Source organism: Protopterus annectens, chromosome 6.part0 (assembly GCF_019279795.1).
Source record: "Protopterus annectens isolate FY-2018-M chromosome 6.part0, PAN1.0, whole genome shotgun sequence".
NCBI classification, from domain to species: Eukaryota; Metazoa; Chordata; order Ceratodontiformes; family Protopteridae; genus Protopterus; species Protopterus annectens.
Window position 1 is genome coordinate 702,540,155 of NC_056737.1, and position 26,950 is coordinate 702,567,104.

The 26,950-nt window shown below is 37.4% G+C and overlaps 1 protein-coding gene across 3 annotated transcripts in view; it reads left to right on the forward strand.

Annotated features, from left to right (window-relative positions):
- The window catches only part of ESR2 (estrogen receptor 2), a 2,041,892-nt gene that overhangs the window by 1,809,473 nt on the left and 205,469 nt on the right, over positions 1-26,950 (forward strand). For all 3 annotated transcript variants that reach the window (XM_044074389.1, XM_044074391.1, XM_044074390.1), the window contains one exon: positions 22,179-22,312. In XM_044074389.1, the coding sequence (XP_043930324.1) occupies positions 22,179-22,312 (134 nt within the window). The remainder of the gene's footprint in view (positions 1-22,178; positions 22,313-26,950) is intronic.

The following is a 26,950-nucleotide window of genomic DNA, read 5'->3' on the forward strand; positions in this document are numbered from 1 at the left end:
TTGTCTGTTCACTCCCACAGCCCACTCGCAGCACCATAACTTGTGCTCTCACCCTTTCATTCTTCCCACCTTGTCACCAGTCTTCCCATTTTCCCTGCCCACCTTAGGCTGCCTCCTCTGTGGCTTGCCTCTCTCACGCTTAACTCTTTCACTCCCCAGCACACCTACTATCTCCTCACATACTCACTATTTCCACCCCTCGATACTGTTCCTTCCCTCATACTGCTTATTTCTAGCCAACACCCTCCCCTAATATATTTCTTTATATTTTCTGTATAACTCTTCCTCTCCTTTTTCCATCACACAATGCTATCCCTACTGCTATGTCTCCCACTTCTAATCTCACTAGCCCTAAGCATTTCCTACCACATTGAGCTCCATATCTTCTCCTCTTCTCCCACCTTTCCCTTTCCCAGACCTCTTCCAACATATAACCAACTTCCACTGACTATTGCCCCCTCTCCCTTCTGTCTCTCCCCCTTTCAATATCTTAACTTTAAACTCATGGCCTATCCTGCTTTTACTCCTAAGCCCAAACTCAAGTACCCCATTCCCCTTACTGACCACCCTCACATTTTCCATCTTGTCTTTGCTGTTCAGGTTTCTGGTGACATCCATCCTAATCCTGGTCCCTCCCCTCTCTCCACCTTCATCTGCTGTCCCCCACAAAAACATCCACAAATATCTCCAGCCTCAAATATCTCTGTATCTCTGCAATGAATGTCCAAAGCCTAAACAACAAAACGTCCAAACTTCATGCATGGTTGGTCCAACACAAACCTCACATTTTGGCCCTGTCGGAAACCTGGCTAAAACCTCATATCATTTCCTCTGAATTTCTCCCACCTCAATACAATATTTATAGGTTTGCTAGGACACCCAAAAAAGGCGGTGGGATAGCTATATTGTACTCTGTCTCACTGACACTAACACCTATAGACATTACCCTGCTTAGTTTCTCTCCTGCTGAACTACTGCTCCTAGACTGCCACATCAATAACTATAAGAAGTTTGCTGTTGCCGCTGTCTAGATCCCCTCAGGTAAAAACATTCCTATTCTTGAACATATACTCTCCTGGATAAACACCTCCATCCCCTGTGAAACCATCATTCTTGGAGATGTTACTATAGATTGGAACTCCCTTATTGGTGATTCACCCCAACATTTCATAAACCTGTATGATTCTCACAACTGATTACTGCCCGTACCCACTACAGTAAAAATGCTATTGGTTCCACAATTGACTGGATCTTGACCAACTCTCCAAACAACTATTGTAACCCTTCTACCTTCAGTGACTCTATTAGTGACCATTCTCCCATCTCTATCTCAAGGCACTCTCCTCATCTCTGTAAGCCCCATCTCTACAGAGATTGTAGGAAACTGACTAACTTTTCCCTTGAAACCATTAACTATTGACTCTCTGCCATCAACTGGTCTTTCCTAAAAACTCTCCTGCTCAATGATGCTGTTACTGAATTCAACCACATTTTCCTTGACATCCTAAACTCTCTTACCCCAACTCGAAAAATCAGAATCAAATCTAATTTTGCACCCTGGCTCTCCAAAGCTGCTCATGTTTTGATGCATGAAAGAGATGCTCTATGAAAAAAATGACAAACCACTAAAACTCCCACCTTTCTCCAAGGTTATAAGCAAGTCAGAAATCGTGTAAAAAAAGTTTTTTTTTTAATCTAACCATAATTTGTGTCATAGTACGAAACACTTTTATGTTATTTTATAAATGCAAACCCATATTACTTTATCATATAAATAAAATAGTTGAACTACTTTAGTAAGAAGTTATATAAGGACAATTATGATTTCCTGCACAGCACATTCTTCTTATTATTATTATTATTGTTGTTTTTCATGTAGCTGAGGAATTGAACAATTGCTGATAAGGTATTTCTTTATATCACTAAACAACAGTAATCACATTTATAATGACATATGACGAATGCAAGCCATGAAACAGTGGAACGCACATTTAAGCAGTGCAAATGATAACTCTGTTGGTAAAAAAGTACAACACAAGTATCACAAATTCTGATACAGAGCAGCATACCCATGTGACTCGGAGACAGTTAATTGTATGAAGTAGACTTTGCATTAGTACATGTACTGCGCTGTGTTTTATTGCTATTTCACAGGTGCTGTTTGTGACCAGATAAGAAATCTGGCAAAAGACTTCAGTTTCATCACTTGTTCTAAGAAGAAAAGAATGGCTGAGGAGGTTTACACTCTTTGATGATTGTGTAATTCTGCTAAATAAACATTAACATTGTTTGTTCACTCGAATCTGTAGTAATTACAGCAGGCAGTTGTAAAACACGTGAGAGGCCTACTCATCTTAATATTTATGAAGATTAAAAAGGTGAAAGGATGCCGTGTGTTATATAAGCCTACAGGGCTCAAGTGAATTTTTATGGGCTAATTTTGGCATTGGCCTGATTAACTTAAAAAGTCACTCAGAATATAAGTGATAGTAGAGAGAGAAGTGAGCAAACGCTTACGGAAAATCCAAGAAATGCTGCAAATATGTTTTCAAAAAATGGTGCTTTCCTCCTTGGCTACTGCTGTTAAAATTCTTATGCCTCAGCTGTTTAGTAAAAAGGCAGCTAAATGCTGTCTATATTACATATTTGTATATATGCATTTTGATGCACTTTGCCTGAGTACCATATTCCAGTAGCTTTTCATTATAACTGGTGACATATCAGCAGATGTTGATATCTTAGTAATAAAAGTTAAGCCAGTGCCCATCTGGTCAAATTTGTGGAAAGCCTTTGTATTTCCTTAGTGAAACAATAATGCTTTACTCCTGGAGTATACACTTGGTTGCAATAACTTGTAACAGTTTTATTATCTTCATAAATCTACTTGGATTATGGCCATAACAATGTGATTTTCTTCTACTTAAATCCCTTGCTGTTTGCAAAGTTACTCAAGTGTTCTTCATTAAAGAGATCTGTCATCTGTTCCCAGAATGGGAAACATTAGATATACTTTGCAATAGACTTGTATCAGGGCATGTGCAGAAGCTGTAGTGACAGACCCTGCAGCTGAATATCCTAAATAATTATTATACACTTTAACAAAAGCTGTTAACCTGAGGGTAGAGGCTCATACAATTCAGCACTTAATGCATACCAGGTTGAGGCTGACCATGCACACAGATTTAGTTGTATTTCTAATTATAGTATTGAATATACATGCATAACACTTATGTAACTGTGCTTTAGTCTGTCCAACTGTTTCAGAAAGCCACAGATTCTTCTTTCATAGTAAATTTTTAGATGTGTTCAGGTTTAAAGTAAATCATCACTCAAGGTAGTCATCTTAACCTGTTGCATTACCTACCACAAATAATAAGATTTTGTTTATACTTTCTGATCTAGCACTCTCTTCACTGCCTGAAAAATTTAAATTTTGCCTTAATAATTTTTGCTTACTAAGGTTTTCAAAACAAAACAGTATACACCTTCTGAAACTCTGAGATTACTAGGTCTGAATGTGGCACCTAGGCTCCTGGGCTACATGTAGCCTACATCCCTCCCACAACATTTTTATTTGATTTTACACTTCATAATTGTTTTCTGCTTTGCTTTATTTAAAATGAAAATACACCAGCTTTTGTTCTTTACCTGTCCATGAAACTCAATGCATGTTGAGGATCATACTGTGCATTTTGATATTCCCTCATAAAAAAGTCAGCTGGATTGATTTTTTTAAAAAAGGCACATCTTGTAGGATTATTTCCCCATAGAAAATGAGGTGATTGCACCTTATGATGCATCCTTCTGCCATTTCAGACTCAGTAGAAATGGTGGCTTAGATAACTTGTCTATAGCATAACCATGAGTCGATCATGATTTTATGACAGTGCACACACAGACACATACAGCCTCGCACAGACACAGAGACACATATACATGTGCTCACACACACACACACACACACACACACACACACACACACACACACACACACACACACACACACACACACACTCTCAACTGTCCAAATTTGTAGCTCATATTTTTGGTCTGTTCCTCATAAAATGTGTGGTTTTCAAACAAATCAATGGAATGAACTGAGGATTGAAATCACTAACTAATGACATAAATTTGAGTTTCAGACATCACATCCTTCAGAAAATCCATATTAAATTAAATCCTGTTGATCTAGCAACTTTCTCAGTTGATAAGAGCAATATTTAAAATCTGTCCCTACTTTTGGGCCTTTGTCTCCCCATTTTGTTGGGCTTTGTCCAGATTTCTAAGAATTTGAGAGGTATCACACACACACACACACACACACACACACGCACACACGCACACAAAACACATAGTTAACACCTTGGATAAAAAAATTAAGATGTCATGTAATTTATCTAGACTTGACTATCTGGTAAGGTGGATATAGTCGTGGTTTTATAGATGATACATTTAAAGTAAAAAAAAATAGAAATATATTTCAGTCACCATGTAAACATCGATAAGTTAATTCTAGGTAGGATCTTTACTGTGTGGTTTGTTCTTTTTTGACATCTAGTTGTTTAGCAGTAGTTAGTTCACTAAATCTATGGATGATATTATGATTTTTGCTGAAGTAGAAAATCTAGAGTAAGATTAAAGTATATATTTTTAAAAGGTCTGTAAATAGTAGTCTAGTAATTCATATCTCCTAATCAGAATGTAGTCAGCTAGAAATCAGTAACAAGAATTTATAAGTATAAACTTACACTGTCTGAAACTCATATGCACAATGCTTCCTGGACTTTATTAACACAAACACCCTGGAACAGATAGTGCACACTACAAGAGGATCAAACATACTGCATCTGGTACTCATGAGTATGGGACAGTGTTGCACTTCCTGCATGTCACACCCTTCCTAGAGAGATCGGATCACAAAGCTGTCTCCTTTGAAGTAAAAATCAACCTCGAAAACCCAGCTAAACCACTAACAGTTAGAAATTATTCTAAGGCAAACTACACCCTATGAAATTATAGTTTGTCAAAATTCAAGGCTCTCCCTAATCCAGCGACTACAGCTACCTATACAGAAGTATTCACAGAGTCCCTGTAGAAATGTATAGATTCTGCAGTACATACCAGTAGTAAACCCAAAACAAACACTAAAAACAAACCCCGGGGGTGTAGTCCTCACCTAAATATGGTATATAATAAAAGAAGACAACTTATGGCCAAAATCAGGAAGAGCAATTCCCTCAAAGACTAATGCTCTCTTATACAACTAAACAAGAAACTAAGGAGTCTAATTAACTCCAACAAAGCCAACTACAGGGTCAGGATTGCCTTCCAGGATAAGGACAATCACAAGACCCTCTTCAGCTATGTCTGAAACTTTAAAGGTAAAACAGTGTAAGAAACCTCTCTGTGTGGAAGATTTTCAGTCCATATATCTCTAGTTAATCACTGTATATTAATCAGATCAGGCAATAGTAGTAGAAGTAGTGAACTTAAACTCATCTTAAGTCAAAACAAAACAAAAAATAATAATAAAAAATATATAATTGTACAGCATTACTACGTATTCTAAAGTAATCCAAGCAAGGCAGGCAGTCTGTTTCCAGTCGAAAATCTTTTATTAAGTACACAGACAAGCGATCCAAGTAAAACAAAAATAGAGCAATAATTTCCTCACAGGCTTTCTAAATATATATATACTTTTTATCAGGCATGGGAGTGGTTTATAGTGCTGTAAAATAAAGTGTTATTGGTACACTTTTTTTTATTTTTATTTTATTTATTTGCCGTTGGTTAACCAGGATAGTCCATTGGGCCAAGAGAACCCATTTTCAGTGGAGTCCTGGGGAGAAAAGCTCCATTACAGATTACATATTATAGAGATATATATGCAGATTACATATTATAGAGATTTAAATCCACATTATTGTACATGACATCACGAGGTACAGTGGTTACAATGAGTAAAGTTAAGCATTAATACAATCAAAGTATAAAACATATTAAAGTTGAAACCAAATTATATAATAGGCACAAGGATAAGGAAGTGAGTAGATAGATGCATAAGGCTTATAGGAGGATAGGAACTATTAAGGAATAGGTTACTGGCTGAGATAGAGAGAGTAAAAGGTGGAATACAGTAGAGAGTATAGAAAGATTATGTGGGGTAATACACATATTAAATTCACATCCCTTCCCCCATCAGTGTGTCATTTGAGCTGGTCCTGCCCTACTTAGTAGCTGTCATAATAATATTATAACCCCTATGTACTTTAAATAAAATTTATAATGATGTGGTACCTCATATTTAACCAGATTATTAAGTCTGTGATTTTATCCAAGACAATATACTACATGGCTGGAAATATATCAACCTTAATTCATTTGGAAATCAAAAAACATATATAAATATATATGCATATACCTATACATTTTGCATATAAAAATCAATTTCTATTTTCATAACCTATTGTTAACAAAGATCACTTTAGTCCTTCTAGACTTCTTCAGGTCTGTGTACTAGAACCCTAAAAACTAAAAAAATCTATAAAAGTATATATAATTGTATAATTAGTTAGTATTGTTATTACACATCATTTTGAATAAAGTGAAAAAAAGAAACAGAAAAAAAATAAAAATAAGAAAAAATGTATGTATGATGATGGAAACAAAATATACACTTAAATTACAACTGATTTAAAATGGTATTTAAAACCAACTGGTAGAATAAAATAAAATAAAATACAATTAGTCATGTAAACAATGTGGTAATTTTCTAAGTTCCAGTGCACTTTTAATTGGACAGTAGTAGTTTAGTCCAAGCTTCCTAAAAGGGTTCAGCTTTAATTGCCACATGAGTTCGTGTTTCTCCAGAATATTCGGGATGTCTCCTTCAAGACCACCCATGTCTATGCAATCCAGGATCTGTAAAACCTGTGTGTCTTTTATGAAGAGAAAAGTGTTTGGCTAGTGCATTATTTTTACATCCAGAGCGGATTTCTGACAGATGACATGAAATCCTACGGTTGAGTTTATTTACAGTCTTGCCCACATAGAATGCATCACATTCATTGCACTGTGCCCTGTAAATTACTTTTGTAGTGTTACAGTCACCCCCTGCACTGGTTGTAATGATTTTCTTTAAGGGCAATAAAAACTATCACTTTGCTGTATAAATATACAAAATGTACAATTAGTTTCACATCTTTTAGTACTTTTCTCATATGGTCAAGGTTTAAATTGAACAAAACTTCTAATGTTCCTGGCCTTCCTATAAACAAATGGGGCTTCACCTGAGATGTTAATCAGAAAAGGGTTTCCTTTGACAATGTCCCAGTTTTCTTCAATAACATTTTTGATACTGTGATAATCCAAAGTGTATGTCAGGATGCAGCTATTTTTGCATTTGTTAGTCTCTGTGGAATTAATTAACATTCTTCTATTGGGGAGGTTGAGTGAAGGTGCTTCAGTCCTTTTCAGTTCTATAATGGGTTCCAGGATGTTTAACATCTGACTTTCATAGCCTTTCACTAGAAAATTATTCTCTAAGTTGTTCAGGTTTCTCAAACATAGTTCCATCTCTGTGGTAATTCTAGCTAATCTATAGCCTTGGGACTTCACTACATTATACTTGTTTTTTGTAGGATGTAGACTATTACTGTGGAATAATAAGTTAACCCTCATTGGTTTTCTGAATAGATCAGTGGTGATTCTGTTATTGTTGGTGTCCTTGGAAATCTGCATATCTAAGAAAGTGGTTAAAGTATAGCTATGGGAAGAGATAAACTTCAAGAAGGGGGTTGTTTGATTGAGGTAAGTGATAAAATCTCTAAGCTGCAAGGTGTCACCTTCCCACACAATAAAGATGTCATCAATAAATCATAAATAGCATGTGATATGCTGCATGTAGTCTGTGTTGTTTAACACAAAGTCCTCCTCCCATCTCCCCAGGGCTATGTTAGCTATGCTGGGAGCCATGGCAGCCCCATTGCTATACCAGTTATTTGTTTATAGTGTTTGCCATTGAAAGTAAAGAAATTGAAGTCCAGCACAAGATTAATGAGCTTGCTTAACTTTTGCAGTTGTGCCTGTGTACCCTGATTATGTTTCTTAAAAGACTCCATAGCTGCTGTTATACGGTAATTGTGAGGGAGCACTGTGTACAAGGATTCCACATCAATAGTTAATAAAATACTGTCAGCTTCCACTGTAATGTTTTTTATTTTCCTCAAAAAATCCATTGAATCTCTTGTGTATGACTTATTCTTTTCTGCTAGAGGTTTCAGCAAGTAATCAAGGTAAATGGCTGTGGCTTCAGTAAGGGAACCTCCACTTGCTACCACCGGTTTATAAGGTGGGTCTTCTCTGTTCTTGTGTGGCTTTGGCATTCCAAAAAAGTAAAGTAAATGTGGGCATGGGCTCCATAAATAATTATAAAGATTTTCAGTGATAAGTTTTTCTTCCCATAATGTGGTAAGATTAGTGTTCCATAAATCATATGCTCTTTTTATGTCATCCATGGTAAATAACTCATAATATCTGTTATCCTCCAGCATATTCTCTATCTTTTGGTTGTAGCTAGTGGTATCAGTTACAAGTATACCTCTTCCCTTGTCTGCCTTCATTACACGCCTGGATTTATCATTGCCTAGCTCAATCAATGCTTTTCTTTCTCCTTGTGTTAAGTTATAAAGTTTTTTTTAAGCAGTTTCCTGATATCCATCTCACATTTCACTTTGAAAGCAGCTAGTGTTTGATGTAGTGGTGGATAATAGCTACTAAAGCCATCTCACATTTCACTTCGAAAGCAGCTAGTGTTTGATGTAGTGGTGGACATAAAGGTAACACACAGCAGTGTGCTGAACTGGTAGTGAATGGTTCATATGAGATTATTAGGCTAATGGCTGAAGTGCCTTTACAGGTCTAGCCAGTTTTATCCAGATTTTGCCCAATTTTCCATCCATAGGAGAAAGAAAGCAATGGTCAACAAGCAGGGTTGTGACAAATTTTACAGACTGCCTCTGTCCATAAGGGACTTGGGTGCCACACTAGGAATAAATTTGTGATTTCCCATTTCATTGGTCCAAACTGCACTTGAGGATGGTCAGGGAAGGGCTCTGCTTCACATGAATAGGAAAACTATTCCAGAGGAGGGACAGTCTCTAGGATGCATATCTGTTTCTTCAGCATGATCTATTCATGTCAGAGATCAGATTTAGATCTTTGGAGCGGGTAACCCTTGTGTAATTAGTTTTGCAAATATACATTTCCATCATGGCTGGATCAGAGAGTGCCTTGTAGGTCAAGCACAGATCACCCCTCAGTAATTGGTAGGGAACTGAATGCAGTGATAGGGCTTTTAATTGGTCAGCCTATGATATATTGGTTATATCCTATATGTTTTTGGTGAGAAACCTCTGAGAAAGCAGCAACTGTTTGTAGGTGCCTGGCAAGGTATATGCCAAAAGGTGCATTGTAATTGATTAATGGTCTGATGAGGGCCGGGTACCGTGGTACTAAGTATCCTTAGATCTGGATGCCATAACCTTACTTATAAGCTGAGCTACATAGAAGGATTTCCTCACTACCATGGACACATGGTGGTCAAAGTTCAGATTACTATCTATCTGAGTACCCAGATCTCTCACCATCGGGTCCACTCTTTGGGGGGGGGGGGGTGCTACCAGTTTTGTAATTTGCAGGGGTATTTGATTTTCCAAAGGGTATTATTATGGACTTCTTCACATTTAGTTTGAGACCATGGCTCTGACACCAATCATTAGTCAGTGTCAGACCTTTCTTTAGGATATCAACATCATTTGGGGAGTCACTGATTGTCCCCAACAAGTGTTCTCTTACACAACTAAACAAGAAACTTAGAGGATTAATTAAGTCCAATAAAGCCAACTATGGGGTCAGGATAGCCCACAGGCTAAGGACAATTACAAGACCCTCTTCAGCTATGTGACATTAGTGTAACATAGCAAATCTACGGGCTGATAAATTAAGCTCAAACTTCATTCCCCACTCCTCTCCAGGTCCACCAGGTGAAATCCCCTCCAATATGCTACCCTCAACTATTAGCAGGGACCATGTAAGCCAAGAACACTGCCTGCATGAGTCCTGACAACATCCCTGGTTGCCTCTTAAACAGATTAAAGCATGACCTATCAGGACCATTTGAGGCACTCTTCAACTACAGCCTTGAAATGGGTTGTGTTCCAAGTGAATGGAGGACCATAACAGTCACTCCTTTCCACAAGGAAGGGCCATCAGAAGGGAACTATAGACCCATCAGTATGACAAGCCTAATGTGTAAAGCCATGGAACACATTATCATGGAAATGAAAAAAAAGGACATTGGCAACCTGCAGGCCCTGCACCTATCCCAATTTGGCTTTAAGGGAAGGTCATGCCTACTTAACCTGGTAGACTTCTTTAAGAGAGTCACCAAGGCAAATAATGAAGGTAAAACAGTGCATGCTGGATATCTTGACCTAACCAAGGCATTTGATGCAATTCCCCACTCGGGCATTGTTGGCAAGCTCTCTGAGGTAGGCATAAATCCCCACATAACTCACTGGATTGCCAGTTGGCTCACAGATAGGACCCAAGAAGTCAAAATCAGTGAGACCACCTCCACCAAGAGACTGGTCACAAGCAGAGTACCCCAAGACATTGTGCTGGGCCCAATCCTATTAGGCATCTACTTCTGGGACGTTGAGGCTAATGTTCTTGGCCTCTGGCTCACCGAGTTCACAGATGACTATAAATTTAGAGTTATTAAAGATTCCATCTAAGACACCAAAATCTTGCAAGAAAGTTTAACACAGACAAATGACTGGTGTCAAAGCCATGGCCTAAAACTCATTGCCAAAATATTAGTTATAATGGCATTTGGGAAACTGTTAACCCAAGTTAATTAGTCCATCAATAAAATGCTCATAAGACTCAATCCAGTAATAAGGGATATGGGAGCATATGTAGACAGCATTCTGGCTTTTGACCAACACATAGCTAACATAATAAAATCATTCCATGTTGCTCAACTTTCAGGTAAGGGTATGGCATCCAGGTTCAAGGAAGTTATAGAACCATTCTACTTGGCCCCTACCAGACCTATCATTGAATACAGTACCCATTTTGCATGTATATAACCAGACACTTGCAACAATTGGAATGCTCACAAATATTTTTCACCAAGAGAATTTGGGGCATGAATACCTTGTCCTACACTGATCATGAAAAGGCAGTGTCTCTGTATTCAGTCTCCTACAGGCTACTGAGAGAGGATCTCTACCTGGCATTCAGGGCTTCCTCCTACCCAGCCCTGAGAGATCTGTTGCACATGTGCAAAAATAAACAGCACCAGAAAAAAATAGATCCAGGGATTTGAACTTTGCCTGTGACATAAACAGAACATGCAAAAGAGACAGATGTGTGTCCCAAAGGATCCCCCTAACTATTGAATAGGCTCCCCATCAATGCAAAACAGAGAAAAATACTGAAAGTCCTCTAGCAATGCATTTCATTTCTCATAATGGGAGGGGTGGTAGCTGTCTAAAGGGTACAGGCTAAAGTTTATAAAGCTCTGGATTTGAAGATCAAATTGCTGTATAAGGAAACTGTTTATTTTGAAATATGGAGCACTGAAACCTGCTGGATTAAATGTACAATGCAATTGGAAAATGTTGTAGTATAATTATTTGTTAGAATTGATCGGATGAAGTTTTAATTGTTTGAGTTAAGTTTTTATTGATATTATTTAAGAGAGAGATTTTATGTGAGTCCTTGAACTCTTGAAAAGCTACTGGACTGAGGCACTAGAGGGTATGTTATTCACGTTTTAATAACATTTGGAGATTTTCTGGTCTTTGTAGTGGTATATTTTGTTCGTGTTTGCTTGTTATATGTATAAAACAGAGTTCATCCCTGACCCTGTTCAAACAATACCTTGACAACTGGATGGGAAATTGTAAATTTACCCCTAGTCTAGCCCCCATGCCCCTTATGAACAGATGCCATCAATAAGAAAAGTATTATCCTAACACCCCACCTACAAATCTTTAGCTACCTCCTTACTAACATCCCCCCCATATAGATGCCCTTGATACTCAGGATCCAAATGGTTTGGGGTGTGTAGCTTGGGGGCCCTAGTGGTCTTTAGCTTAGTAACAACCTATGAACCCATAAGACTGGAAAGTGTGAATTTGGGGCAACATGGAATTGCCAAAGGATCCTGTGACAGCTGGCATAAAGTCTTCCTATTTCCAATTTTAAGAGCATCTCGTGATTAAAGTGCCTGGTCCTTTCTAACAATCTGACAGCAGTAATCCATGCATTAGGTTCTTTTCATTTAGGTTATTATAATACTATCTGTCTTGGGCTTCATTACAGTATGAGCAAACACACTACTAGTCAAAACAAAAGTAATAAAAAAGGGATTGTTTAAATACAAACACACACACGCACACACACATATGTATGTATGTATGTATGTATATATATATATATATATATATATATATATATATATATATATATATATAGGGTAAAAAGGTCATACAGGCAAAAGGTTCAGTAATTATATGTCTATCTATCTATCTATCTATCTATCTATCTATGTACAAACACATTTTATTGTTGTGTAGAAAATAATAAAAATATGAGCATTGTCACACAGTACTAGATTAATTAATTAAAAAGTATTATTGTCATTTTGCCTTTTGTAGTCGGTGCATGACATTTATTAATGAAACATGCTTCTTTTCTCCTTCTGCTTAATATTTCAAAACCTCTAATTTGATTTATAAATGACCATCTGTACCAGGAACATTTAATTGATATATTACTCAGAAAGGTTTGCCAGTGCACTAAAAAAATCGTGTTCCAAATGTTCCAGAATTTGTTCTTAATACATCGGCATTTCCCAGTTACAAAACCTACTGTGTGAGCACTAAATCACATATAATCTGTCATGTAACTCCTTCTTGGTTCAAATATGTATTCAAAAGCTTTACAACAGCTGCAGAACTTTGTATTTTGTTGAAATGGAGCAAGTTCACTCAAAGAATAATAGTAATAATAATAGTAAAATAATAATCCTACCATAAGCACACATGTGAAAACCATAAAGAATGTGAGGCAACAGAATTTCTGATACTTTTTTCCCTTTCTGTTAGTTATGTAATTGAGCTATCTGTCGACCAGCCTATCCCTAACTCACAAACACTTGCACACATACTTTCACCCCTAGTGCCATAAAAGTTATGGCATTTGCACACAGACCCACTAACTGTAAAACTAAAGTGCATCTCAATCACAACAGTAACATTTTCAGCATTTCCAAATTCAGCAAACCCGGCAACCAATGCTACTTGTAAAAACATAGTTTAGTCTGTTAATGAAACCAGTGTGTGTGTGTGTGTGTGTGTGTGTGTGTGTGTGTGTGTGTGTGGGGGGGTGTGTGTGGGTGTGTATATATATACACACACACACACACACACACACAAGAGGTTCTCCTGTTCAGTTCTTGGCGGGAGTGCCTTCTGTGCGCAGTCTGCATGTCCTTCCTGTGTTAGTGTGGGTTTCCTCCCACATTTCAAAGACATGCATCTAGATCATTTCTCCCCCAGGCCTCTGCTGAAAATTGGCTTCATTCCAATTTGGTCTTTCCCAGTAAACAAATGTCAAATAAAAATAAAATAATAACATTGTAAATGTTTTATTTTTATTTTTTTATCCGTTTGTTGACTGGGTTAGTCCCATCAGGCTAGTGCCCTGTTTTCAAGGGGGACCTGAGTGGTATTTATACTTCAACATGTTTGTAATTAAAAAAAAAATACATAAATCTTCTAGCTAGATAGCATCAGCTCAAAAATATAGCATAATTAGCAATGACATTTGTGAAGTATTAGATATTCTCTTTAACAAATCCTTGAAAGCTGGAAAGAAGCCTTTGTTGCAGTTGTTCGTTAAAATACTGAGACACAAGACATTTCAAACAGTATAAGCCAATAAGTCTGATGACCACTGTTTCATAATTAATGGAACATAGTGCAGTTTCATGGCATGGGGAAGAAACTGCCAAGCCACTTGTGCAATGGTAGCCTTCAGATCACAAATGAAGAAGCACGATCCTGCATTGATAATATTGCAGGTCCCTGCTTCAGCATGAACATACTCCTCAACAAAGAAGGAGGAGCTTGAGCTGTAACAGAAAAAACTGAACCTGTCACAGATAAGGGCCCACTGATGGTCAGCCCTTGACTCCCAAGACTGGCCGTAATTATAGGTCATAGATAACGTATTCTCATACAGATGAGGAAATTTCCTTGTAGGATAACGTGTGACGCTACAACTTGGAAGAATGGGGAATGTATCTGTAAGGCAATTATTGAAGGCTAGATGGTCAAGGCAGGTTCACAAGTAAAAAGTATATAATAATTAATAAAACCTTGTGGATTAAACTTAGTACTACGCAACTTATATTATAATACAATGATTGCATTGATGCAAATTTTGAATGCGGTGAAGGATGACCAGCAATAATATATTTGCATTATGATTTCATAGAAAAAACCTTTAAAGAAAAACTAGCATACAACCAAAGTATTTCACAGGAGGTTAGTTATACAGTGCATTTAGATGAAATGATAAATTTGCTAATCAGTGCTGATTTTATAGTATGGCTGTATTCATGGTTTAGAGATCACGCATTTAATATAAAACATGACAATGTCTTAAGTCCACTATATAATCATCTGTAAAGAGCACTGTACATCTGCTTGGTTAGTTGTCTGAGAATGAGAAACTGTGGGTTCAAAGGTTTGAACAATATCTCACTACAGGTGGAATTGTAGACAATGCTGAAAAAGTCCAATAATCAACTTTCTTACATCTCCTGTCATAAGTAAATAAGTTGAAAGAGTAATTAACAGCTTTAACCTGGCAGGAGAAGAAAAAGATAAGTCAGCGATAATGAAACATAAATTCCAGGAGGACTATGAGCCATCCTTATATCAGACACTTGTTTTCTGTAAAACATCAGGGAGCTGAAAGTACTGAGCCTTATAATACACAATCTCCTAATAGCATTGTTTTCTTTTGGTTGTGGTACATTAATTCCTTGTTCATACCACACAGACTGGCTTTTGGTTGCAGTGCTGTTTTCCAACAAGGATTTGGCTTGCAATACAGTTCTGTGACAAGCCTCTGCAGTCTGCACAAGTCATGGTGGCCAGTCCCACAGAGTTCCACTCACACAAGCACTGACAGTCAGCACCCCTCTATGCCACATCATGGGCAGCCATAGAGATCCATTCCTACAAATACAAATATGCAGAACTGACAAGAAAGTACGTCACATCATGGCAGACAAACCCAAAAGTCCACTTATAACAGTTACATCTGTTATTTTCACTTATCAAAGCTGGCAGCCAAATAACTATTCTGATACTCTACCATAATCAGGGAGTTAGCAACTAGCATAACAAACTGAGCAGTTTATATTTCAGTAAGTAAACTATTCAAGCTAACCAGTATAGTCCACGCTTACAGTACTGATATAACTATTAGTGTCCAGTTTATATTTCAGTAGTTAAAACAATGAACAAGGGTCAACAAAACCATAGCCAAAGTACACAATAGTCACAGTTATTAAAGAAATGAAGTAACAACATTATTCTGTTTGCATATAACCAGAATTAAATGTTACTGAGATTTTGCGTTAACCTACATGGCGCTCCGGTTTACAGTAACATATGTAAGTCAGCTGCACCACGTAGGTTACCATCATAATCATTTCCTTTCAATGCCAGTGTATGTTGTCATTAATAACAAAGAGTCACAGGACAGCCTTACAGCAGTAAAATGTTTAAAATGATAAAATGACTGCTTTACATAAGTGTCTGCAAAACACAATGAAGGGGTAAGGTAAGAACCAAATTAACAAAACCCAGCTGTATACAAGAAAAAACATCCAACTGAGAGAATCTGCTCTATTTATTGTTAAAAACACCAGTGTTGGTGGTTTTAACAATAAATACAGTGGATTATCTCAGATGGACATTTTTTTTGTGTATAGTAAAGGGTAAGGTCGACAGTAGTGTAATTTTGTGGTTATGCTCACGTTATGCACATAATCTATTCACACAGAGTAACTTACCATTATGCAGTCAACAGTACTTATGTTGGTATATAATGCACTAGTACACATACCACTCCCCCCAAAAAAAAACAAGCAATAAATTTATGGTTTTATTTATGCTTACTCTACTCATTTGCAGTTTATTTAAAACGTACAGAACACCTAACCTAGGTGGTACACAGGAAGGCATTCTGCTTGTATTAATCTCCTAAACCATTTAAACAAAGTGGCTTACAACTTGTTTAGTGACTTTACAAAAAATTGTCTAAATACTAGTCTGCATGGACAGTAAAATTGTAACAAGTTGCAGTGCCAGACATGAAAACCGGAAGGTAATGCAAATGTAGTTTACGTATAATTTTCTAAACAGAACTAGTAATTTAAAATACGATCATAGAGCATAAAGTATATGGCTATAAATTCTACACAAACTAATTTTAATCATCACATTCAGACTTATGTTTTACAGAAAACTTTCACTGCTGTGGAACTGTTCATCATGCAACCACTACTACTCCATCTAGTGACCCAGCTAATATTAGCATATACATGACAGCAAACCAAGCATCCCTGGCACCAAGGTGAGGTCATCGGGTGACAAAAGCCATCTGATGATTATTGCAGGGATCAAAGTCTTTCAATACTTGCTCCACATCGACTGGGATATCGTGATATAGATGCATCAATTCCAAGCCTGTTGGTCTGCTCTCCCAAATGGTGTTCCATAGCCAGGTCTTGATTCTGCACAGTGCACTAACGGTGTCTCAGCTGTAGCAATGCTGACATATGTGGTAACAAGAACAGAAAGCACTGTTGAAATGAAATACATGGATAAAATGAATCAGCTATTTCAGATACTGTTTCAGTTATGGTGCATGGCTCATCTTCTAACTCTGTAAATCTCCTTTAAAGCTGTCCGGACTGGAAACGTCAAACTTGTATGTATTGTACACAGCTATAACCAATTCATCAGACTGTATTCCAAATAGCCTATCTGACAACAAATAATGAGCAAGAAATTGTGGCCTGCAGTTGATAAGGTACTCAGTGACCTCTGAAATGATATGATCCAGAAAAGAGATAAATAGATCCTTCCTGTAATATTCCTCAGGGTCTGCAGCAGTCACAGTGGCATGTTGAGTTTGTCTGCCACATATTCTGTGCTTGTCTTCATTAGCTAACACAGACTCTGCCAGATGTTTTACCTCATCAAACATTGCAGCAAATATGGTATCAGACTCATGGTCCAAAGTGTCTTGATGGTGATGTTTGCCTCATTACATGCCTGAATTAGGTCAATATCTTCACGTTGAAGGTAGATATGGAGAGGTTTGTCAGTTTTAGTATGGTGCAGGAATACATCAGCCTGTCAGCCTCAACATCAAAGTCTATAATCTTTTTCAAAGTACTTATTAGGACCAATTATTTTGACTCAAAGCTTTGGAGATGGTCTGCTTGTCTCATCCACCGTGTATTTCAAGGAACAGACAAGGCTCTTCTGTGGTCTTCATCTTTTTCTTCCCATTCACTGGGCAGCTTCTCAAATTTTTGAGTTCCGACAAGTACATATTATTGTGCTTTGCTGATGAGGTCACTTTTTCAATTATCGTTTTGCATGTCTTCAGTAGGTTCGATATCCTATGTAGATTGCATGAGTGAACTATCACTGTGTTCCAGTTATGAGATCTGATAGCCACGTATTTTGCTTCTAGTGCTACTGCATGCAGTCTTGCTTGTGTTCCATTAAATTTACCACTCATGTTGCCGCAGTCTTTATAGAAATTGTTCAGCCAGTGCTTTTCCAGTGGTGTTTAATGCTTCCACAAACTTAATAAAATATACTCTTATGTTTAACACCTCCATGTTGTCTCCTGTGTACATATTAAACTTCCAAGGTTATTTGTTCCTTTGTAGAAATGTCTGTGGTCTCATCTGCAATTAGGCTGAAGAATTTTGCCAGTTTTACTTGAGCTAAAATTCTTCTTTCTATTGCTGACATATTAACTAAATAATTTTGTTCTGGATTTGTGCAGACATATATAGTGCATTTCGTGAAGCACAATCCAAGAATTCTTGGAAGATAGCATCCAACATACCAGTGAACTTAACAAGTGTAATGAACTTTCCAGTTGTAGACAGTTTTCCTATAGTGGAGTATTTTCCCTTCCAGGAAGGAGAATTAATGTGACAATATGTCGTACAGCATTTCATCTATGTTCAAGTAGTTTATGACCCTGCTTCACAAGGTAGGGCAATGCAGTCATCTGTTGTCTACTGCATACATTTATGAAGCTATCTGCCTTTACAATAGCATCCCCATGGTCTTTTGTAGAATGGTTCCTTTCAAGTATTTTCTTGGCATTCGACCTGTTAGTCATAGGTGCTGAAATCAAAATAGAGTCCTTTTAAATGTTAAAACATAGCTTGGTCCACAAAATACTGCATCCAAACGGACACAGTATCATGCAAAACTGTACACACTCAGCAACTGTGGGTTAAACCATTCATATTTCTGGTGGCCAGTGCAAGACCTTATAAGCTGTTTTGATACGGGTAATGTTGCAGTGGTAGCATCTGATTTATAAAAATAGTAACCTTCTGGGCTTCTGTCAGTGTATGCTGATTGTATAAGCCAATAGCTCCATCATGCAGCTGTGACCTTACTGCCTTCACTGGAGTTTCAGATGTGCTGCTGTGTGGCATTGCTGTGTCACCATCTTCAATAGGCAGCTTACATTGCAGAGAAGCTGTAGGTAGCTGCTCAGGGACAGCAGTAGGTTCTTAGAGTTGAGCAGAATCCTGCAGTTTATTAACTTGTGTGTAGCACATGCCAGGGAAACAAAAAAGAAAAAAAAAAACAAGTTTAGTAGATCGTCAGGTATAATTCTCAAAACTGAAATATATTTTATTATACAATGTGAAACAAACAGTGTACTTACACTGATGAGCTATGCCCATCATGGCAATATGCTGTGGCAGAACACACTGGCATTTCAGCATTGCTGCACAGAGGAAGAATGATAATTAATAGCACAGGACGTAAATAAGCTGACATATCCAGCAACTATAGAGACTAAAACTGTAAACACTGAGTACAAACTGGAAGTAAAGAACACTAAACAAATCAAAAGATAGTATCTAACAAGCTCCATTATTATCTGATGAAGTTGCTGTACTACAGCAACGAAAAGTGCTTCATAACAATAAACATATGCAGTCTTTCTTATTTGGAGTTTGTTGGATACTATATTTTAAAAGTGTAAACATTCAGCAGTGCTGCAGGGTTGTACTCACAGCAATAATGTCCTATAGAAAAAAGAGAGTTGGGGGTGAGGGTAAAACCTAAACATGTACAATATTTGCCGGTATGTTACATGTCATCAGTCTTACAGGCTTGAAGAGTGTCCTTCCAGGTTAATAAATTCCTGCAAGCGAAGTTGTAGTAATTGCATACTAACCGCAGTCATATTCAGTATTACCCAAATAATGGGCTTTTTATTTTTTTTCGGTTGAAAAAATCCTAATGTTCAGCATTATACCATATCTTAAACATAGGGCCACCTATTGGTCTCCGTTATCAGGTCCTGTGATCAAGAAGCTTGAGTGGTGCTTTCTCACACAGTACTTACCTAGCCGTGGACCTTTGGGAAACTGCAAATCCCCTGAGCCTGTACCTCATGGGCCAGTACCTACCAGGAGAAATCAATCAACTGGGAGATCACCCAAGCAAGTAGCCTGTCAAATCCACATGTGTGGCAACTCATTTGGAAGCTTTTCTCAGCATAGATAAAGATAAAGAATGAGGTGTGCAACAGATAGACCTTGTTACCACCAATGAAAATGCTAGCTTGAAAAAGTTTTGCTCTAGGACCAAAACAAGGTCAGCCTGGAAGACAGATGCCTTCTCCTTCCCTTGGTCAGGCCTATTCCTCTATCCCAATACTCTTGCTCCTCAGGTTACTGCTGAAGTTAAGGGAAGAAGGTCCAAGGCAAGAAGGAATTATGATTGCTGCCCCAGCAAGTGTACCTATTAACACAGAACAAAGGCACCATCATACACCCCAACCTGAATACTTTTAAAGTGACAGCTTAGATGATTCCTTGACCCTCTTGAGAGGGTACCCCTCAATAAGCAGGTCCTGAACATTCTAAAAGAATCCAGGAGCCTAGCACAATAAAATCTTACTCCTCCAAATGGAAGAGCTTCACTATATGGTGCAGGCAAAAGGACAAAGCCATCTGCAAGCTTCTCTTTTAAAATCCACACTTCAGCAATTTCAGATTATCTGCCTACTCAACCCTCACTTCTCCCACCCTGTCATGAAGTAGTGCTTGAGGCGGGTTACCCACATTTGGCCCCCTGAGGAAACCTCCTGTTCCTCCATGAAATTTCAGTTTCATTGTGGAGAAGCTCACTCTCCCAGCTTTTGAGCCAGCTGCCTCCACAGGCATTCAATTCCTTACCTGAAAGATAGCCTTCCTGCTAGCTATTACTTTGGCTAGAAGGGTTTCAGAGCTTCAGGCCCTTATGTATATGGAACCCTTCATCACTTTCCACCCAAACAGAGCCTCTCTTAAAACCAAACCTTCATTTATGCCTAATGTAGTTACAGAGATCTCTTTAAACTAGGCCATCCATTTGCCTGCTGTCTTTCCTAACCCTCAAAACAAAGGGAAAAGAATCCTCCACACTTTGGATGTGCATAGGCAACTGCATTACTACTTGGACAGAACAAAGAATCTCAAGAAGTCTGACCAGCTTTTTGTAGTCTTTGCCTGCAGACCAGTTTCTAAACAAACAATCTCCAGAAGGAGATCCCGCTGTATTTTGTTTTGCTACAGCCATCATAGAAAGAAGTCTCCAGATTCTGTAAGGTCACACTCCACTAGGGCTACTGCTATGTCTATTGCTTTTCTAAAATGGGTAGCCACTAAGGACATTTTGGAAGCTGCCATTTGGTCCTCTGTGCATGCCTTCACCAAACATTATCATCTTCCAAGCTTCTTCAATTCCAGAGCAGGTTTTGCCACTGCCATTTTCAGGGCATGATTTCTTCTCCTTAATCCTTCCATCAGCTTTGGGAGTCATCCCATCCGTTATGACTGCAGCAGTGAAACACAAAGAACATAGCATAGTTGTGTACACTTAACATAAATGTAGATGTGAAGTGTATTCACTGTTGCAGTATTCTTTCCCTTCCTGCTTCCCCTTTTGCCCCTCTCTTGTTCCAGGTTGTTCCCTTTTCCTCCTCCTCTCTATATACTCTGGAGTTTCTGAGCTTAGACCATTGACCTTAGGGACCTGCTATGGGGCTCCTATATGTTGGGAGCAAGAAAGTACTGAGACTATAGCACTGATGGACATCCTTTTAACCAAGACGTCTTGACGTCGATCAGAGTGTCCACCGGATTTGGGAAGAGGAATAAAATTCTCTTGTAGTCAGGATGACCAAGGGCTCCATGGCAGGAAATCCCATCAGATATGACTGCAACAGTGAAAACACTCAAACATCTACATTTATGGTAAGTGTACATAGCTGTACTTTCTTTTTTGTTGAAACTCATGGCAGACCACAGTGAAATGGTTCATAACCAAACATACTTTATCTGGTAGTTTTGCTTAAACTGAAACAGATGGCATCACCATTCTGTTTACCAGTGGGGAGAAAAGTTTGCATGCAAATTGTGAGAAGCAGATGATGCTGCAACTTTAGAACTTATTTTGTTGTTGAGGCATGTTAACTCCAGACTACATACTTTGTTTAAACAGGTAAATACACCTTTAAGAAAGGCTATATTTTGACATGGAAAGGGCACCATTAACAGAAAATATTAATAGTTTTGTGCTGAGGAAGACGGTTGAATAAGATATATGAAATAGAATACCAATTAATTGCTCACCATTATTCCTCATTTTAACTAGTTCCTGCCCGTCATTGTTAGCGGTAATGTAAACTGTGAAAACAATTTAATTTAAAGAGTTATTGATAAATATACAGCTTACTATAGCTAACATATTTATGTTGTTTTATAGGGATGAAGGCAAATGTGTGGAAGGAATAGTGGAAATCTTTGACATGATGCTGGCTACAATTTCAAGGATTCGAGATTTGAAACTGCAGCGAGAGGAGTATCTTTGCCTCAAGGCTATGATCCTTCTAAACTCCAGTGAGTACATAATATTTCCTTCAAGATGTGCCAGGTTTGCATGTTATCTTCCCACAGTTTTTCTCTAGGCAGTTACAACAGATTGACAATGGGCAAAATATGTGTGTAATTAAAAAAGATGAACCTCAGATTAGTGCTAAAAATATGTTGCTTTAAAATTGCTTTTCTTATAACACTAAATCAGATGTAGATTCTCATGTTCCTTTTTTTCCCAGAAAAATTCTGTTTTTTCTTTGAAAACAAGATGGATAGCTTTACAGAAAGCAGCTTCAAGGTTTCTATAAAATGTGTCTGTTCTTTTTCAAACTTTGAATGCTTAATATAAAATGTATTTCTTTTAGTTAAATAATTCTGTTTATAATTATTTTCTAGCAGTGTTCAGACAAACATTTAGTGCATGAAAACCCCAGAATTCTTTCTTTAACAGACAACAGACAAAATTGCTGTATTAGTTAGTGATCAGATAGGAGACCTTCTGACATGAATACACTGGTGACATATTTATGCAAATACAGCCATGTTTGTTTTTATAATAAAGGCTATTGTAGTAGTTTCACCTAGTAGCAAAGCAGTAGAATATAAATGCCATGCATACATTTAGACATATTAGGTTGACTTTACCAGCCAAGATTTGGGAGAATGTAAAAGAAGGTCTAGACTGTTGGATCCCCCAGAAGAAACCATGAACTTTCCTGCCAGGTAAGTCCTTCATAATGCTGGCAGTAGATGTTTACTATTCCTAAACAGCCTTACCGTAGTGTTTACTTTAAGGATGTGCAACACTATGGTCGTCTGTCGCTCTCTCTGGCCTATCACAAATGCTAATGAACCATGCTCAAGACTTCAGGACAAAGCCAAGGGGAACATTGGATTGCACCAGGATATTTTTTGTAAATATTACTCTAGTCAAGTTATAAAAGTTAATGGTACAACAGGTCTTGCATCCAAATGCATTTACTTAACAATAAAAAGAAAGAAACTCCATTATCTGACTGTATTTAATGACTGCACGTATCTGTGATTTAGAGCAGCAGTGACAAATCAGAGGTGTTCTTTTAAATCTGAGACAGGTAAGAGAAATCAGAATGAAAGGCTGAACCATTGTGGTTCAGCCTTTCATTTTGTTCCTGTGTGTCCCTTTGCCTTAATCTGGTTTCTGGTTACTTTTGAGTTTTGGTCAGTGCCATAGCTTTGTGTTAAAGGTAAGAGGTGTGTGTGTGTGTGTGTGTGTGTGTGTGTGTGTGTGTGTGTGTGTGTGTGTGTGTGTGTGTGTGTGTGTGTGAAGAATGAGGGGAGTGAGCCTGTGCTAACAGATGCATCAGCTGCCAGTGGTGATTAGTGAGAAATTCAAAGACATACAAATTAGCGAATAATGATGTCTTTCCTCAATGAGGCTAATGTGACTCTGAAACAATGTTTTCTGTGATTGCACTACTAGGTCCTTTTTATCACAGTCTTACCACTTGAAGCTAGGCCTCTTTCTGAATCCTAGACACTGATTTGCTCACCAAAGTACTATGAACTCATATGCTGTCACCTAAATTCTCATATGCTGTTACCTAAATTCTAATACAACTGCCATTTCTCTAGACAGAGTTATCTCCTTTACTAACTCACTTGCACTATTCTACTTTTATTTATCTGTTTGAATCTGTGACATTTATTGCCTTTGTGCTGAGCAAAATGCTCTGCCCTCTAATATGAATTTTGTATCCATGGCTTTCATGATGACTACTTGCTCACGATGTTTAGTAATGTAAAAATGGGAAGAAGAGAGTTCCAACAGACAGAGTCTAAGCTAGGCACCAAGTATTACACACAAAAAAACACACACACATACACTCAAGATACCACAAAGGCACTTTATTACAGATGAAAAACTTCAAAAATTAAATATGTAAAGTTATTCCAAAAATGTTTTGTAAAGTATTACATTGCCAAACAAATATGGTGATTTAAATTTGTATAAAAAGCACATGACAATGAAGGCAAAAACAGTTTATTAAAATCATCGATAATTAAAAACATTAATTATGCAACGTTAATAACAGATAAAAAAAAATCAAAAAATATTTCCTCTATAATCTAGCTTTCAAATATATTTAATATTCATTGAAGAATTTAATTCAAGAGCATAATCAGCCCACAACATACTAATCCATTTGTATTCTATTCTTCCGTTTTGTTTAGAATGTCTTTCCCTTTACACCCATTTAAAGTGATAACCTCTAATACTGAAAATTTAAAGGAATGGTCTATCCCTTCCATTTGAATATCCTTAAACAAAGTTAGTTTAGTTTCCCTACCTTTCTAAACAAAACGAAAAAGATAGAATACAAATGGATTAGTATGTTGCGAACTAATTATGCTCCTAGGTTAAGTTCTTCAATGAATATTAAATGTATTCTGAAAGGTAAATCACTAAGGAAATGCTTTTTAATTTTTTTTAATCTTTTATTAACATTGAGTTATTAATGTTGCTTTTAATTAATGACATTTTAATCAATTATTTTTGCCTTCATTGTCATCTACATTTTTATAATGTAAAATTGTCATGTTTGTTTGGCGATGCAACACTTGGCAAAGCATTTGATATCCAGGAGTTGCATTTATTTAACATTTTGTGTTATATGTTAAATTTTGAAGCTTGTGATCTGTTATAAAGTGACTTTGTGGTATCCTGGGTGGGTTTTTTGTTTTGATGTGTAGCAATGTCTGAGGTTGTATATATCTCTGTAGAATTTTAGGTTCTCTGCATGTCTTGACTATTACCTAAAAATAAATACCCACATAAAGGGACATACTTATCTGTTTCTGTGTATGGTGCTACAGTACATATGTGTGTACATTTGTTTATATAAACATATACACAGGCATATGAAAATGTGCAGGCAAAGTGTGTGTAAGTGTATGTGTGATGTGCATATGTAAATGTAAATATAAAGAGAGAGTGAGGAAGAGCAGTGTATGTGTGTGTGTTTGTGGGTGTTTTTGTGGAGTGTGTGTGTGTGTGTGTGTGTGTGTGTGTGTGTGTGTGTGTGTGTGTGTGTATACACGTGCTCATCCATGTGCACATGTGTGTGTAATATACATATGTATATATAAATATTGAGAGACAGAGAGAGAGAGCAGTGTGTGTGTGTGTGTGTGTGTGTGTGTGTGTGTGTGTGTGTGTGTGTGTGTGTGTGTGTGTGTGTGTGTGTGTGTGTGTGTACATGTATGCATTTGTGGATGTGCACTTGATAACCAGGAGTTGCATTTATTTAACATTTTGTGTTATAGATGCGCATGAAGCCTAAACTTAGAATTATAAATAGGTATAAATAAAAAGCAGGGGAGAGACATTGAGTGTGCACCAGCCAGATGTGAGAAGAAAGACTCATACTTCTCAGCAGGTTTTTTTGGAATTGCATCTACCTTGACCCGTAAAGCAGGCAAAATTGAACAGCAAAGAACGGTGCCTTAGTAGCAGTTGCCAGGAGGAAGCGGAGACAGCTGCTAGAGGACCCTCAGCCTACCACCTTGAAACAGATTTGGAGGAGAACATCAAGTACATGAATTTCAACATTTCTAGTAAGACTTGGAATGCCATGCAAGTTTCCTTGTTTGAATGTGGCCTTACGTTTATTCCAGCAGAGAACTCTGACTTTTCTGATGTTAATTTAAGGATGTTCAGTAGGAATGTAATGTTGATAATGTTATTTCCACATGACCTTGGTCAGTCTTTTAAAAAACCCAGTGCTTTTCAGCCTTTGTTAGATCCAGTTTTAAAGATATTTTGTAGAAAGTGTGAACAGGATTTGTTTAACTTGTTTTCTGCACTGGGTGCTTTAAAGAGGAAATTTTTAAATTTGAATAAAGGTGAGAGACAGGCTCTTAATGACTTACAGAATGATGTTACTTTAGTTATAAAACCTGCAGATAAGGGGGGGGGGTGCAGTTATTGTTTAGGACTATCAGTTCCATAAGGACTTTATTGTTGCCATGCTGTCTGAGGCTGTATATAAACGGATCCCTGTCAACTATATTGACACTATGTGGCATTCGATTTCATTTCTTTTACGAGACTGTCTTCATAATTGTTTAGTAACTGATGAATTTTCACAGTATCTCACTATTGAGCATCCCATAATACCATTTTTTCAAGGACTTCCTAAGATACACAAGAATGTCCAATGTCCACCATTCAGACTGATTGTTTCAGGGAGAGGGTGGTTGACAGAACCCTTTTCCATTTATGTTGATAAATCACTACATAAGGTTTTAGATGGTGTGAATACTGTTTTTAAGGACACTAAACAGTTTTTGAATGATCTTTATGCTTTTGTGTATATGGATGTTAACTTGAGTGATTGCCTGATGGTAACCCTCGATGTGGAATCACCTTTCACAATGATTCCCAGTTTTGATGGGATTGAAATGACTAAACATTTTCTTATGATATACAGTGAATACGATATCAAACAAATAGAGTTGATTTGTCTATTTTTGGAAGTAGTCCTTGAGAACAATGTTTTCATGTTTGGAGGATATTCTATTCAGAAGACTGACATAGCTATGGGCACTTTGTGTGCCAATAGCTATGCCAATATGGTTTTAGCTATTTGGGAACATCAGAATATATTGTGGGGCAATGAA